At 38.5% G+C, this 16,914-nt stretch overlaps 1 protein-coding gene across 2 annotated transcripts in view; it reads right to left on the reverse strand.

Annotated features, from left to right (window-relative positions):
• Positions 1–16,914, reverse strand: part of VWA8 (von Willebrand factor A domain containing 8) — a 194,707-nt gene that overhangs the window by 57,230 nt on the left and 120,563 nt on the right. The window contains exons 27-34 of one of the 2 annotated variants that reach the window (XM_065630544.1): positions 15,031–15,139; positions 13,963–14,101; positions 12,483–12,685; positions 5,030–5,143; positions 4,412–4,476; positions 4,187–4,312; positions 3,452–3,558; positions 1,303–1,457 (exon numbers count right to left, since the gene is read on the reverse strand). In XM_065630544.1, coding sequence (XP_065486616.1) covers positions 1,303–1,457; positions 3,452–3,558; positions 4,187–4,312; positions 4,412–4,476; positions 5,030–5,143; positions 12,483–12,685; positions 13,963–14,101; positions 15,031–15,139 — 1,018 coding nt within the window. Of the gene's footprint in view, positions 1–1,302; positions 1,458–3,451; positions 3,559–4,186; positions 4,313–4,411; positions 4,477–5,026; positions 5,144–12,482; positions 12,686–13,962; positions 14,102–15,030; positions 15,140–16,914 lie in introns of both variants that reach the window. The other variant, XM_065630535.1, reaches the window with a different exon arrangement.

Raw genomic sequence — 16,914 nt, forward strand, 5'->3', positions numbered from 1 at the left:
GGCTCCACTTCAGAGCCGTAAATACAGATGTCCACACGTGAGCCAGGTGCTTCGCCTCCTGCTACAGTCAGTAGAGTCTAGAGAGTAAATTGTCTCATCTTGAAGGCAGCCTCTACATTTGGTCAGCTGAGCATTGCCACTATAATAAGAGCTCAGATACCTTGTCCATACTAAATACCTGCACCATTAACCCTAAACACTGATTCTGAAATTTTGTCACCTTTAGTACGCTCCCTCTTTGACATTCACGTGGACATTTAAAACCATGTATAAGGAAAGACAGGGCCTCAGCCTAAATCATGGGGAGTAAAATGCTTCATCACCAGTGTTGGTGCTGAAGTGTGTAACATCTTTAGTACTCCCTTCTCTAGACTGCCTCCCTTTTCCTGCAATAAATGCACATCTGTTATAAATAATAGGAAAAGTTAGTATAATCAATCTGGTAATAAAAATCCAAATCAAGTAAAACTCAAAAGCTCATTGTAAAGACAGGAAATGTCTTATTTACAAAAACATAATTTTGAGTCATTTTGGATTTCAGAGTATACTCTTCCATCATCTGGCTTTCCCAAAATCCATGTCTGTAAACAGTTACATTTTCTAATTTGCCCAAATTTAGTAAGCAAACATGCCACAGAATTATTTGTTCCATAAGCACCACTCTTTTAATGTATCACTAGGTAGTAAATACAAATAAATCCAAAGAATTAAACATATTGCTTTTATTTTCCCTGTGTTTACCTTCACTCCTTGCAACAGCCTCACTGTTAAGTTCCACTTTCCTTTCTGATCCTTTTCTAGTTGTGTCACAGAAGTGAGTACAATTACATGCAGTATATACAGTTAACTATATTATTAAATAGAGAAGGGACTGTATAGTTTTGTTACCACTTTCTGTATCTTTTTCTTTGTCTTAAATCTAGAGTCTTGCTAGCTTCTGCACACTAAGCAAAAACTTCATACTGAGCAATCCAAAATTATACTTATATCCTTCTCAGTGGTTAATTAAAAATCCATAAAACCCCATGATTTATTAAATATTTCTCTTGCCAGTACTATTCAGAACTTTCCTATGATGAATTTTGCCTGTGCTAGATATTATGTTGTTTGATTTCTTATTATTTTAAACTCCACTGAAATCTCTCCAGATTAGACTACCCTACTAAACGGTGTACATTACATGAAATTGTCATTTACTGTCATTCCCTTATTCTTCCATATCATTTGCTAAACAGGTATTTAACTGCCTACAGAAAAAATAGTATCATATTACTTCATTGTGTAATAATGCTCAGTATTTACCAAGAGGTCTGGGAACCCAATCACAATAGTAGCATAATTATGTTCATCTGAGAAAATCCTGTTGGGGGAGCTGATCTTTTGTCCCACAGCTGCACTGAGGTTTTCTGAAGATAGCTGGTCACTTGAAACTGCATGCGGCACACACAGTTCTGATGCTAAACAGGGAAATTAAACAAAATGAAAGTCATTAAATCCAGATGTGCAATAGGAAACTATATTAACGATAAGAGCGCTGAGCACTGATCATTGCTATTACTTTGAGCATACAATTACTAAAAAGCAGAAGATTTGATTATACTATACTATAACACAGAAGTCAGGAAATAATGTTATTTTTGCAAAGTACTTAAAATCGGGAAATACTAGTTTTGTACTTGCTTATGCCACTTTAATTTTGCTCTCTACTGTGCAAATGAGGCAGGAAGCCTATGGAATAGAACAGCATGTGATCTCATTGAAGATTGTTATAATGCAATTGCACAGAAAGGCAAAATGTAGGTTTGCACGGGTGTCAACATGACATTTCCTAGTAGCTGTCTTTGCAATTCAAATAACATTATTTCTAACACATTTCTGGTAAATAATTGTCTAGTTTTCTTTTTCTTTAAGCTAAGGAAAACTAAATTTTATTCTGTGCAGCTGTAACAGCTCTTTGCCTCAAATTATCAACACAGTGAGAACCTGGTATCTTTAGTTCTGCAGCACACTCTGTTTCCACTTCAAAGGGCAGACTATCTCGTTTACCTGGCAGTGGGAGAAAATCTTTCCTCCCTCAAAGGATGAATGGCCTACTGGTTTGGGTCAGTGGCAAACCCACACTGGTCTACCTTTTCTTAGTTCTCCTGCCACAGGTTCTGCCTTAAAGAATGAGAACAGGCCGAAGATGTTACATTCAGGGTTTGCTGGATGATTTGGAAAAAAGTGGAGAGGGGATATGATAACTTTTTAGATTGGGAGAGAAGAAATAAGATAACAAAGGATAAAAATAGCACAAAAAGCATGCAGCAATAAATTGTCCACAAATACTTTGACACTGGAAATTACAATAATGTTTCTACCCATCTGAGGGATGATACTCTATAGTGGTTTCTAAATAAGGTAGGAAGAGGAAGGAAACTACTGTGCTCTGAAGGAGCTTGGTAAGTTGATACAGTAAACCAAACAACAGATAAAAAGGATCCTAGATACTTAAGCTGTGGTTAGAGTCTTTGGTATCCAATTTGCTGCTGTTTGTGTAATACAAGCTGTATTTGTTATTTGTCAATAACATTTGCTTGTATCATGTTTACACTGTCTTAATATCATTCTTCATACTTATGCTAGCCACAAGGACCAGGATGAAATGTTTTCCCTCTGGTTTCTCTGTATTTTTCCTCTGTCTCTCTGAGACACACTGGAGATAGGCCAAAGCCTATAAAGTGTTAGGTGGGATGCACACGTACTTCCAGCATTATTAAATCAGGCAGACTGAAGATTTTGTGCACCGTGATCAAAAGCTCAGTGTTGAAAATGTGATCAGACCTGCAGACTGGTGACCATCAGAGATTTCTGCCTTCTGCTGTAGCTAAGACAAGCCTCAACGCCTCGCACCATCTGTGAAATTTACTGAACAAATTCTCCCTATTCTTTAACACAGGTGTGATGGCCTCAATGGCCTCCTGCAGGCTATCTGCAGAACTTTAGAAACTGTTACTTCTGTTTTAACAGGGGATCTTTTGTACTTTTATAAGTGTTGGGAAATGTCTTCTAGCTCATCTGAGTGTGCGTAACAGACGTGCAACAGCGTACAGACTGGGCTCATCAACATATTGGGTCCCTTCTGTTCTTATGTTCTAATTCCTGTCTAGTCATATTTTTTCCTTTTCCTTCTGTAAGCTGGTACATTTCCTGAAAGTCCATGACTGAGGGTCTTAAATGCTACAAGGAAACAAAGATGCTTTACTCAAACAACCTGAAGCTGGAGCATGGAATTTGCCATGCTTTGTGAAAAGTTACTATTAACCAAACATAAGGGAAGGGCAAAAAGAGAATTGGAAAGAAGGTTACCCAGACCTTTAAAGTAAAAGAGCCTTGTTTGTGCAGCTGTAAACACAGAAATTATTTAAAAAAAAAAAAAAAAAAGAGAACAAGCCAAGCTTGCATTCAATACCTGTTGTTAAGCCAAATCCCATGTCAGCTGGCTCTTCAGTCAATGCATACAGCTGGCAAACCTCACTGTCAGCTTCCACATGGGCATGCTTGGTTAAAAGAAATTTCCTGTAAAGGATACACATTTATAATAATTCCTGATTAAGCTTGTAGCTCTAAACAATGACTGTCATCTTCTGAAGTAGCAAAAACATTATATGTCTATATAAATGAGGTTATCAACACCTTTTGCTAAAATGAAATATAACTTACCAAACACCTGTGAGATAGGAAAGGGTAAGCCAGCAAGTGGCAGATGACTTCTGGTAAATGTTTACACACTTTTATTTACTCTTCAGTTATAAAAATAAGACAGCAGAGTAATATTTCTTTCACATGACCATGAAAGTAAAGCAAACAGGCACTAACCCTGGATGATGTGGCTGTACTTCCAAAGCCAGATCCATCAACATTCTCAATACCACCTCAGTAAAAACAGCATTAACATGCATACAATCAAAGCTAGTCTAGATTTTCAGAGGCATGAATTTAGGCAGGTATATCCTGTTCATTTCCCACTCTAAAAGCCTACCTGCACTTTGACCAGAGCAAATCCGCATCCTAAACACTAAGTGTTTAAGTCTAGTCAGTCTCACAAACTGAAAAAACAGCTCTGAGACCAGGAGTGAAAAACTCCTGAACACAAACAAGACACAAACAAGAAATAATGCCATCAAGAAAACCAAGCTTAACTAACTGATTTGTTTCATTTTCCACCAAGAGCCACCGGTCTTCAGCCACCAGGAAAACAGATTTCAGATTGATCGGAAGAGAGATGGTATGAGTTTGACCTTCTAATACATCCAGTACAATAAGGCGGTTTCTGTAAAATTGGAAGCCAAGAAAAGAATAATCAGACAGGGATGTACATGAGAAGATCTGTTATAAATCAGTATAACACAAGGATATAATTTACTCTCACCCTGCTTCTTTGTAGAACACCAGCCAGTTTTTGTGTGAAAACTCTCGGCACATTTTGTAGTTGCTCTGTATAAAAATACATCATACAACAATTATTGGTTGTTACATTCATCCCAGTGAGCTTCCCTGACTCCCCTGAAAGTGGACTACATTTTCCCTTTATTTAGAATAATCCATGGCATTACTTACCTCTCAAAATGCTATCTAGACTGCCTTGTCCCAAGTCATATAACTGCATCATAACTGAGTTCATAATTTTGGACATAATACCTTGTAACAAAATGTTCAATTATTCATAGTTCCAGCTCCAAAAAGGGATTTTTTAAAGATACATATCATCAGACAATAAAACTTATTTATATTTTACATATCACTGCTCCATAACCATGCTATTTCATGTGTAAGGCATTTAAACACACATGAGAGTAGACAATTAAGTCCTTGGGCCATAAAAACAGAAACATAAATGATCCTGGGGCAGTATTTCCAACACTGATCTTTGATTTTAAAAAAAAGCCAACAAACAAACCAAACAAATAAAAACCGCCACAAACAAATAAAACCAAAACAAAACTAAAAACAACTTAGTATAATAGAGGCAGGTGCTGTTCCTCACCACCTCTTCTTTGCTGCTCCACCAAGACATTCTCTTAGGAGACTCTTGAGCATCTGGTAAGAGCACAAGTCGGCGAAGGGCACCGCTGTTTGTATCCAGCAACAACACGACATTGCCCTGTAAACGAAAAGCAGACCCGGGTACATCTCAAGCCCATTTAAGAGACTACAACAAAACTATCTGAAGCAACTCTAGCAACTTAGGACATTTTGAAAAGATGATGTAAATTTTGTTGGAAAAAGTAGGTTGAATCTTCTTGGTTCATTTCAAAGCTCATGGAGAAATTTAATTGCAGAGGTTAAGTACATGCAAAACGTGCTGGAATGTTATTCCGTTTTTTCCATAGTGTTCTATCTATACATCTAACATTCACTTCTGCATAAGCTCTAGGAACTAGACTAGTACGGCTTACATGTTCAAGCTGTGGTCAGCTACAGGTGAGAGACACACCACTTTTGTTTTGTCCCGTCACTAAAACATTTCATTTCAGTTTTTACATTTCTCAGCATTCCTCTAAAATACCCACTACTTAAGTCACACTGAAGATGAAAAACTGGTGAGAGAAGAAATGGCTTAGTACATCCTCTCCAAGTTCATACTTCTGATACTGTGGAGCCTACTGAACATCCCAGTGCATGACAATCCTCCTGTGACCTGCGTTGTCAGACAGCTTGCGGTGTCAGAGGTGGGACAGCTGTTGGAGGACACCAGGCTGACTCGAGGATGGAGATGAGAAGTGGACGGGACACTGGACAGAGTGTCCAAGTATCCTCCACAGAGCACATGTGAAAATATTGTATGCTACATTTTGGATTTCAGATTTCTCCATTTGTTAGTCAATGTCCATGGGTCCGCGCATGACGTCAAATGATGGGGACATTTTAAACAATTATTTTTACAAAGTACTGTAGCTGTTCCTAATGTGTTTAACTAAGAATTCAAGAGAACAATCACTCAGGGCTAACCTTAACTGCATCGAATGACATTTAAAAGTTACAAAAGAACAAGTTAATTAAGCTTTGGGTTGAATTTTTTGATTGCCATTCAAGGAAATATCACATTCTGCAAGGACATTAACTTCTGCAAGGACTTGCTAAAAGTAAACTGTCTACGTACAACATCTGCAATAGTGCAAGATAGACGTTAAGGGAGTAAAGCATAAATTCCCACAAATTGTCCTAAATAAAACAAATACAAACAATCTCAGTCACAGCAGTTTTGTTCTTTTTGGGTACACTTCATACTTTCACTAGGACCTTTTGGGAGGATTAACGTTATTTAATAATGACAGTCATTTGAAGCTAAATATGGTAAAGCATTTAAAATATTACCATGTTATTTGGAGCATTTGGGAATTTCAGCTGGAGTTCAATACCTCTAAAAAAAGAAGTTTGCTTATGTATTACAAACCAAAATTATAGAAATGTGGTTCAGGAAAAAGGAAAAAAAAATCACAAACAAAAACCCAGGGCATTTGCTTTGGATTTTGGTTTTCTGCCATATTTTATTTATATAATTCTGCCACTGCTGAAGCAAAGCAATGCATCAGCCTTCCACGTGAGATAAAGAACACATATGAATCAATTACGTGCTACCACTTAGCGTTAAATTTATGAGAGCAGTTGGTAATATAAAAAGCCTCTCTACTCCACCCCTTTTGATGTTAATGGTTTCCTTCTGTGCTAAGTGATTGATGTATATTCTGGGTTTAAGAATAGATTTTTGCGTCACTTGCAAACACATCCAAGAGCAGCTTTGGCAACTCGTCAAGTGGGCTGGGAAAAGACACTGGTGTGCAATTCCGCTGTGTTTGTTCTTGACTGGGAGAAAAGTAACCTTTGGGCGACCTCCTGACCCCCATGTCTGGAATTCCAAACTCTGGACAGATGCAATAACCAATCTTGTGAAGTGGTGTGCCTTTATTTTTAGTTACTGCAAAGTTTCCCTTTCCTTACTGCTGTTTTTATTTTAGCTAGCATTTTCCTCTTAAAAGTCCTTAAACCCAACAGGGATGTGATTTCACTTTGCTGGTATGGGAAGCTGTTCCTTATGGTCTCGCAGACAGAGAGGAGAGTTAGGGGAAGGAATACACTCCAATTTCTGAGCCGGACAGCACAAACAATACAGTTTAACCCTGTTGTATTCTTACGGAATCACAGAATGTTCTGAGTTGGAAGGGACCCACAAGGATCATTCAGTCCAACTCCTGTCCCTGCACAGGACAACCCCGCAGTTCACACCATGTGTCTGAGGGTGTTGTCCAGTCTCTTCTTGAACACTGTCAGGCTTGGGGCTGTGACACCTCCCTGGGGAGCCTGTTCCAGTGTCCACCACCCTCTGGGGGAAGAACCTTTTCCTGATGTCCAACCTGAACCTCCCCTGGCACATCTTCCTGCCATTCCCTTGGGTTCTGTCATTGATCACTTCTCCCTGTACTCACTCTCAGTTCCATTCTCTGCTGCCCTCAATGCTTGTAGCCCGAGCAAGCAAGCTCGCAAACACAAGACTCTTCTTAGCTGTCAGCTTCAGATGAAGTTGATTCTTAGCCTGGTACGCTAACCCCTCTGTACACTCCTCATCTTGCCTCCTGTCCCACAAGCACCTGTTCTATTAGTGCCACCCAATGACCCCTTGAGTGATGCACATGTAAGAGTCCTGACACTAACTGTTAGGCACAGATACAGACACAGCACATTGTTCATTAGGTTCAAGTGAAAAAAGTCTGTGCAAGAACTATATGGTTTGGCGCTCAAACCTCTGTGCCTTCAGAAGCAGGGACACTTTGTAAGTAGATGACTGGTGTTCCAATCAATGTAAGTGGTGTCTTTCAGACAATTTGGGAGACTTGACTGTATTAATACTAGAGATTTCAGCAAACTGAGAGCAGTGAACAGAGATATAAGGTTTGGACTTCTAGAAAAGGACAGTCTTCACCTTTTCTATAGAAGGTGTACACCTTTCTATATAAGCACAGCTTCCCTTTTCTATAAGGTGTGCTTATCACAGAATCACAGAATGGTTGGGGTTGGAAGGGACCTCTGGACATCACCTAGTCCAACCCACCTGCTAAAGCAGGTTCACCAGAGCAGATCACACAGGAATGTGTCCAGGCAGGTTTTGAATGTCTCCAGAGAAGGAGACTCCACAACGTCTCTGGGCAGCCTGTTCCAGTGCTCTGGCACCCTCAAAGTAAAGATGTTCCTCCTCATATTCAGATGGAACCTCCTGTGCTTCAGTCTGTGCCTGTTGCCCCTTATCCTGTCATTGGGAATGACTGATTTCAGTGAACTGAGAACAGTAAATAGAGATATAAGGTTTGTGCTTATAGAAAAGGAAAGTCTTACATAATATCCAAAAGAGAAGATAATTTAATAACATGAACTAGTTTTTGAGGAAAATACAACCTTCCTCCTGGACGCATATATCAGAATATTATGGGGACTAGAGGTTTCAGACATTACTACTAGTACGTTGCAGCTCCTTCCATACGCAGGTCCCTACTTGTGCTTCAGGCCAGATCTCAAAGTGTTAAAAAAATGTCTTATTTCAAAGGATGTTTGCTATCTCCCACATGGAGCGAGTGAGGTGGATCTCTGCGTCACCTTCTGTGCCACAGAGTCCCTCTCTCCCTTGCTATGGGAGAGCTTTGACAGGGAGCTCCAGCTGCAGGTGGGACAGGGTCCAGCAGTTCCCTCCCTTCCCACGCCACCTCCTGATCGAGACAGACAAACGTTGAGTTAAAGGATGCTGGGGGGACACTGCCTGGGCAAACCTCACCGAGCTCCCTCCCTCAGGCAGACTGTAGGTTATTCTGTCCATCCAGCCTTTTCAACAGAGCAAAGCGCTTGTAAGAAAAAAAACAGATGCATGCAGTTAATTAATATGCAAATCAATTCACCATGTGCGTTTTCCTCCTATAATCCTATATTTACTCATGCATAAAGTTATCAAAATTCTTTACAGTCTGTATTTGCTTTTCTGAGCTGTAAAAGCAGTAGGTGCAAAAAGAAAAAGAAAAGCGATATAGGCAGGCACGAAGCTTTATAGGAAACAGGGGTACGCCCTGAAGTACTGGTAGGGAGGAGAGGGCAGAGGTACCGCTGCTTTGAAAAGATGAATGCAACTCGCAACTCCCATCTTACGAGAAAAAGGCTTCAGATTTCTGAAGAGTCTTTCCAAAGTCTGAACAAAAAGATTCTGGCCACTGCGAGGAACAGAATCATCTACCCTTTCTTCCAAGAAGATGTAAAGGTGGCTTAAAAGTAGATGAATCTCTGATTTGTCCTATTAAGTTAAATCCCCAAGGAGTTTCGTTTTAGTAAAATTTTACTTTGAAGGACGGGAATGAATGGTGATTTTTCGTTTTATTTCACTGGAGGGCTCTGATGAAACCAGATAGATGTTGTCTGGGAAATAAATCATGCAACCTTATTTGAAGAGCCACAATATCATCACCTCATCCTTTCCAGTAAGGTTATCATCTGTTTAAAATGTTTCTTTTTTATAATTTAGTCAGAAACATGCATCTTCAAAGACCTTTATTAAAACAAAAAACTGAGAAAAATCTTTAGGTTTTGGCATTATTTATGAAATATCAGCTGTCAAGTGGACTTTTTTATTTAATAAATGCAACTTAATTCTACAAATATTGGTCTTTTGCAAGTACATGTAGATGAAACTCTAAAGCATCACATACATCATTCACATTACTTGTTTTCCTTCAAGATCTGTTTGATGCACCCTTAGCACAAGTAGCTAACCCTTGGAACCTTGCCCAAAATACAGATGTGCCACTAATCTACTTATCTTAACATAAGAATGCTGCAAATTCTGAGCTTACAGCTGCCAGTGACCTTAGTAGTCCTGAAGGTAGGCATCTTCCCTATATGTCAAGGCTCCTTCTGTTGCCAGTGGAAAGAGAGAGGCACCCCCAGAGAGGGCGATTGACCATGCTCTGCCTTAGCTGGGATGAGTTGCTCTTGCACATCACCTTTATCCTCCCAACAGATACAGAAGGTACTTGGATGATTAGCTTAGACTATATGCGTACCTGCTAACATCAGTAATTATGCATTTAATATCATACACAGCAATATCTACCTCATTTCACAGGTGCACAAAGAGAGCACCTGATTTTTCCATGGCTCCACCGCAGCAAGAGTTGGGAATAAAACCTAAGCTCTATATGGAAAAATTGAACCACTGAGAATCCTTCTTTTGATTCAGTGGCAAGCATAAATGTAGAGATCCTAAGACATAAGCCATAACGTAAGGAAGGAAAGCAGTGGCTGTGAAGATTGCAACAGCAGCATTTGTCTGCCCTGTGCTTCGGTGCCTCATTTAAAAACTAATCCCAAATAAATTACTAATGTAGTCCATGGATACAAACATGCAATACAACAGAGAACCCTTTTTAATATTTTTTTCTGTGCAAGATGCTTACTTAAGTTCCCCAAGAAGTCTAAAATTACTTTTGAATGGAGTCCTAAGTATACAATGATTTTTTGCAACTGAGTTTGTAGTTTAATGAAACATATTTTCGCACTCAACGAGTAAGATCTGTCTTAATGTTAACAGTATGTAAAAAGTCCTAAGACAATGCAAAGCATTCAGAATGTTGTAATTCTGTATTATTTTCCAGCAGCGTAAAACAGGCTTATTTTCAGAAAGGATTTGTTCACCTGTAGCACTTGCTAAGAAAGGCAAGACTGAAACTGTCAAATAGCTCAGCTTTGTCGGGGAAAAACATGAGGTTGCAGCTCAACTGAAGTCATCTGGAAACAGGCACTGAGCTACCACAGTCCCTCCACAGAAAAAACTTTACTTCAGAGTTTAATTCATACTGTGACTGAAAAACATATTCCACAAGGACAGGCAAAACCAGTCACAGAGTTAACTACCTAAAGCTTCACAGATGAACCTTTGATAAAAACTTCATTGCTGACACCAAATGCTGTTGTGATTTGGTTAAAAGCAAAATTAGCAGGATAACTATAAATAGTTTCATGGTTGGAAATTCAGAGACTTAGCAAAGAATACTGCTGGGCTTTATGTTAAAAGGTGTGAGACAGTCTAAACATTCTTAGACATGAGATAGGTTGCCATCTGTTTTAGTTTCCTGCACTGACTTCACCAAAAAAGGCCAAGGATTGTTTAGAAATGAACAAGTGTGTTATGTGCATCTAAAAATACCCCGAATGGTACCTTCTGTAGCTGTTTAAGACAACTACACAGGCAACCACCATAGGCAGGTAACTTCAGAATCATATTTTCTCTAGTTGGCATTGGAAAGTGTCCAAGGCAAAGCTAAAGAAAGCACAGGTGGTTCCACCAAAAGTGGAAGAATTGTGTTTCTCATAAGGTATCAAGCTTAACTGTAGTGTTTGAGACCGGAAAGTGGTGTCAACGCTTGACGAACATTCCTGGAGCAGCACTAACACAGAGACACTAGTAATGAAATGACTGAAAACTACTGAATGCCCTAACTCAATGTAGGAAAGGTTCTTCTAGATCAGAGTCTCTCAGCTATCAAAAAATGGGCAGAAGAAACATCGAACAACAAAAGGAAAAGGAAAAACCAACCAAACATACTGACAAGATTAAATGCCCATGCCAACCATTATGACTGGTAGGTAACATAATAAACTATTATTAATATTGAAAAATGAACAGAAGCAGCACTGTATCAACTGCTATCTCCTATCACTGCTGGGTAAAGAAGTTTTGAATTGGAAATGTTCCAATCAGTTCACTGACAGTAATAGAAAGCTGAATGTATGTGGAAGGTATGCAATACTTGACTTTAAAAAAAGGATTGGAGGCAAACCAACGTGGAAGTCGTCAGCGGTTCTAAATTTGCATTGCTGACACAGTAGATGTCAAGGCTCACAGTCCTCTTTCTAGTCTTGGTACTTTAGATGTTACAGAATGAGGAATATCAGGATTCACAAAACAAACAATAGTGGCATGAAGCAAATACAAGCAACATTTTACTTTGTGACTCAGAAATGGTCTCTTTCATATACTATTTGAAAAGTAAAAAGGGGACAAGCTCAGAATAGAACTTAAGTTCACAGCATAAAAGAGCTTCCTTAGTACTTTGCAAACATTTGCTGCTTGACTGCAACTCCTGAACTCAACTCATTGTCTCCCTTTCTCCCATGTAGGTTAATCTCCTCCTATCAGTAAGAGAAATAAGATAAGCAGGTAGAACTCAGCTTCAATAACGCAAAAGGACATTGTCCAGCTAAAAAGTGCAAGTGGAAAATCTCCACCTAAACACTAAAGCTGAAGACAACTCCCAAGCTTCAAGTATAGTGAAAAAGAGAATATCCAGCAGGGTGTAGGTTTATCCAGGCTATTTCAGTCTAAAGAGGTAGACTCCTCAGAGATTCTACCCTTACGATGTTACTTTGCTCATCACTAAACATTTAGTTGTATTCAATTTTTTTTTTACCTCCTCTTCGTGTAGAACCACTTGACCTTTGAGTGGATTTCCCAGTGGTGCCACAGTCACAAAAGGTTGCCAGACGTTTCCAACTGTTCTTGGGAAGAGGTCATAAAGATCCACAAAGTATCCACTTTTACTGGAAATGTTCATGAAGTACAAGGAAACGGGATTGCACGTAGTAACATAAAGAACATTTTCAGCCTCCTCTTCTGAAATAAGAAAATCAAGTAAATGAAAGGCTACTGACATCAGGCATTACTCTTTTGGAATTATATATGTCATAAACTCAGCAGATGATATAGCAAAATGTACAGAAAAACTATCACTGTTGACAGAGGGAGATGAGAGAAATGGCCTCTTGATACTAACTAAATGTTAACAGGCAGAATCTTACCACAACACTATTAACTCTTTAAACAAGTAGTCCAAGGCACATTTGTGTAGACACGAGTGCAGCACCTGCCAGCTGCTAGTATACACAAAATCTGTCCAGATGGTTTTGTTTGTTTATAATCTTGCTTCTCTCTCCTTCTCTCTCCCATTCTCCTTTTCAATTCACATATTTAATTAAACACAGGATGAATGCAAACTTCGTATGGAACCTTTCACATATAGCATCTTCCTGACTGATTTCAGACGACTCTTGAAATCGATACAAAGCCATCTAATTTCTGTTTTGCTGCCATAAAAGTCTGTTAATGTATTTGAAACTAAGGCTACAAGCAGAAAAAGCAGCATTCCAGTATTGATCATCAGCGATCAGTTTATAATACACAATAAAGTTTAGACATGTTTAATGATGAACCCTAAAAAAGTTTATGAACATTCCCACTGATGCAATTCACTTTGGGACATAAATAGTATAGGTAACTAAGGCAGCCTTGATCCAGTGAGAAAGAATTTTTATCAGTATAAGCACATGGGAAAAAAGCACAGCACTCTGCAAGTTAAAAGATTTGTATTAAAACTGAATTGAGAGAGGAAAAGTCAAAGCATTGTTTTTGTGAAGTACTACAGTGTTGAACATACAAACTAAACAGACTTGCAAATTGTGGCTGTGTTCTACTTTAACTACATATCCTTCTCTTAGTTTGAGAAAGATGCATACCCTTACAAAGACCACAATGACTCAGTGAGATTATGCTCCAACTTCAGTGGCTGATTATTTTTGTATTTCGACTACTGTTCAAAAAAAAAAAAACTGGAAAAAGATTAATTATTATTCCTATACTCCATTCCCATACTCCATATGCTCCATTTCCATATTCCAATTCCTGGTATTATTCCTGTATTCCATTGCAAACACACCTAGAAAGAAGCACTACTGTAAATGCACTGAAGTGTTACTAATAATCCCTTATATTGCCCTTTTACATTCTACCACTGGCTATGGACAAGCACTTGTGAAGTCAACAGCCCAGTCCTTCCTCATCTCCAGGATATTTCACATGTTCATAATATTTGGGATAATTATAGAAGTTAGTACCTTTTGTTACTGTGACATCACAAACGAAGTTAACTTCACCCAAAGGCAGTGTCCAAAAAGCGAGTTCTTCTGTGAAACTGAGGGACCTGGCTTCCTGTCGTTCCAGTGGAAATCCTTGAATATTTAAGTACACAGGGCCCTAAAACAAATGATATCAATGAGGGTTTGCTAAAATATTCCATTCACCATTCTTTATGAAAATCTACAAGTCTTCAAGACTTAACACTATTACTAATAGAAATACAGATCAATTACTAAACAGACAAAAGGGAAAAGGAAATGGTTTCCTGCAAGCTCTCTGAATGTCCATCCTGCCATTTTCTTTATAAAAAACATCGTGCCCTTCCTCTTTAGTCTTTTATTGGTTTGGAACCATTATTGCTTAGTGGCACGAAGAAGGTATCATGTACTGATAAAACACAATCCTTATAAGGAAAACATCAGAATATTTTTGTTTCAAAGATGTTGAATGGCAATTTCTTATTACATGAAGTTTAAATCTCACCCGTACATCACATTAGTAGTTCAGCTCTTTCCTTATTCACTGTAGTAATAATTACTGAAATTAAGCCAAGAACTCAAAGCTAAGAAGGACTTAGAAGCTTTGGCTGCAGGTCAAATTGTACCAAAGGTTCAGATTCAAACTTGGCAGTGCCAAAGACCCATAAGAATACAGCTGCAGGTAAAACAGAAACAGACACTAGCTTTCTTTTTGCTCTCTGACCTCAGCCAAAAATTGAGATCTGGGTCCTGAAACCAGCCACCTACAAGCATCCAAAACAGTTACAAAGTTCTTTCAAATATGATATTTTCCATATCCTCATAAAAACCTGTTTTCAAGAACTTCTGGCCAAACTTACTGATTTTAAAATGCACCGTATGTTGTGAGCGGTAGGTATACAAAAATGTTCATTTTTCTAGTCAGTATAAAACACCTGAGAACAGGTAACGAGGAGCAAGCTTTGTATATATTCTTTTTCCTGAAGAAATTAATCACATTTTAGATTCTTTGCATCCCAATACAAGAAACCAGTACTATATGAATTTTAACTAAATTAAAGGACAAACCTTTACATTTATTTTTTTAGTTTCTGTTGGACACAGCAGTTTCTGTTGTGCATTCCCCGGCTGATTGACCTTCCAGTAGCCCATAAATTTACGATCTGGTAATGGCAGTCTGTCAAACAATTCAGAAACAATTTACATTCGTTAACCAGCAAATGATATGGAATAAATCATTTAAACAACTGCATTTTTCCAAAAATACGTCTGAAGATTCTCTTGTAGAAAATGCTTCCTCGCTAAAATATTTCATTTCTTACACGTTTTAAATCACAAAAATTGTAGCCTTCTGGAATACTAACACAATCACAAGCTAAACAGCATAATAAAAGAAGTAATTCATGTAATATGGCATCTGAAGTAAAACTTTAACAGTCTGAATTATTTGAGACATGTAATAAAGTATATCCAAACCGTCTCTTGCTTTGCTTTATTCAGATCAGGCAGGGTGTGATAGTATCACTTAAAGTAACTCCTGTCAGTGACATACTCATCTAAAAAAGCAGCAGAATAAGCACAATAAACACTGTGGCAAATTAACCAGGCAATTACAGTTCAACCAACTATTTACTAATTATTATATTTTGCCACTGCTCACATGAACCAAGGCAAAGGGATACAGACATGAAAATATCCCACTGCCTTTGAAAGCCACAGCTGCTTGCCTTGGTCTGATCTCTTCATTTCTGTACCTTTTATTTAGGGAAGAAATCTATGGGTCAAAGCAAAGCTCATTTATATAGAAAAGAAAACGCTGGTATATGACAAAGTAGCTTGACAGCAAAATAAGGACAACACGATTTTTATTTCTTTCCTCGGAAGCGATTTGCAAGCACTGAAAGCACTCTGACTTTGTTAATTGGCAAGAATACCTTCAAGCTAACAAACTCACCACTTTTAGTTTCCTTTATTTGGGATCAGTTGCTGCTAAAGAGACCTCCTATCAGAACTACATTCTGTGTTACACGTTGCTGCACATTATTGTACAGCTACAGGACTTGGCAAGAGAACAGAAGACATTCCTTCTCCCAGTTTCTATAAATATTTCCAAAGTCTATTTTAAGGAAGTTCTCTTAGACTGTTTGTCTGTGCTTGGCCTCTTCTGTCCTGTCTGATGATGCTCGTTCCTACTGTTACAATCATTTCCCCTCTCCCCACCAACCAACCTGGCCCTTCTAGATATTTGAGGTTTGTTTAATTTCTTCTTGCTATTTTTTTCAGAATAAGAAGTGATCCCAAATCAAAAAAACCCTCAGTGGGACTATATATGAATCTTAGGGAATTTTAATTTTATTTTTTCCACTGAGAACTCCAAGGAAAAGTCAGGGAATGAACACTAACATCCTGTAATCTTTGCAGCTCATGCAGGAAAGCTGCATTAACAATTCTGACTGGTATATTGACACCAAACCTCAAGCAACCAGGAGAAGCCAGGACTCGCAGGCAGAGCGTCACTCAGCCTCCATCGCCATTCTGCGTTGGGACCATCTCTCAAGGCAGTCAGGTGGTCAAAACCACTTTTTGCAAATAGAAAATGGTTTGGATGCTATAGATCATTGCTGCTCACAATTGCTGGATATACAAATATCCAGCTGCCTGCAATATGCCATTGGCGCATGGAATGAAGAAAGTGCATCTCATTAAGTGCCTCTCTTATTCAAATAACCAGTAGACTCTTCATTGCCTGTTTGTTGCCTAGTTAAGAATATCGATAGATACCAGTGTTTGGAAAGTGATTTCTTTTGAATTCTGCCTCACTTCAGTTTGCATTTTTCCTTTCTTTGCATCTAGCTAGTCTAGGCAGATTCTTCCCAAATTAAGAAGAGAAATTAAGCCACACTCAAAAACTAACCAACCAACCAAACTACAAAAAAGCAAATATAATATATT

This window comes from Caloenas nicobarica, chromosome 1 (assembly GCF_036013445.1).
Source record: "Caloenas nicobarica isolate bCalNic1 chromosome 1, bCalNic1.hap1, whole genome shotgun sequence".
Lineage (NCBI taxonomy): Eukaryota > Metazoa > Chordata > Aves > Columbiformes > Columbidae > Caloenas > Caloenas nicobarica.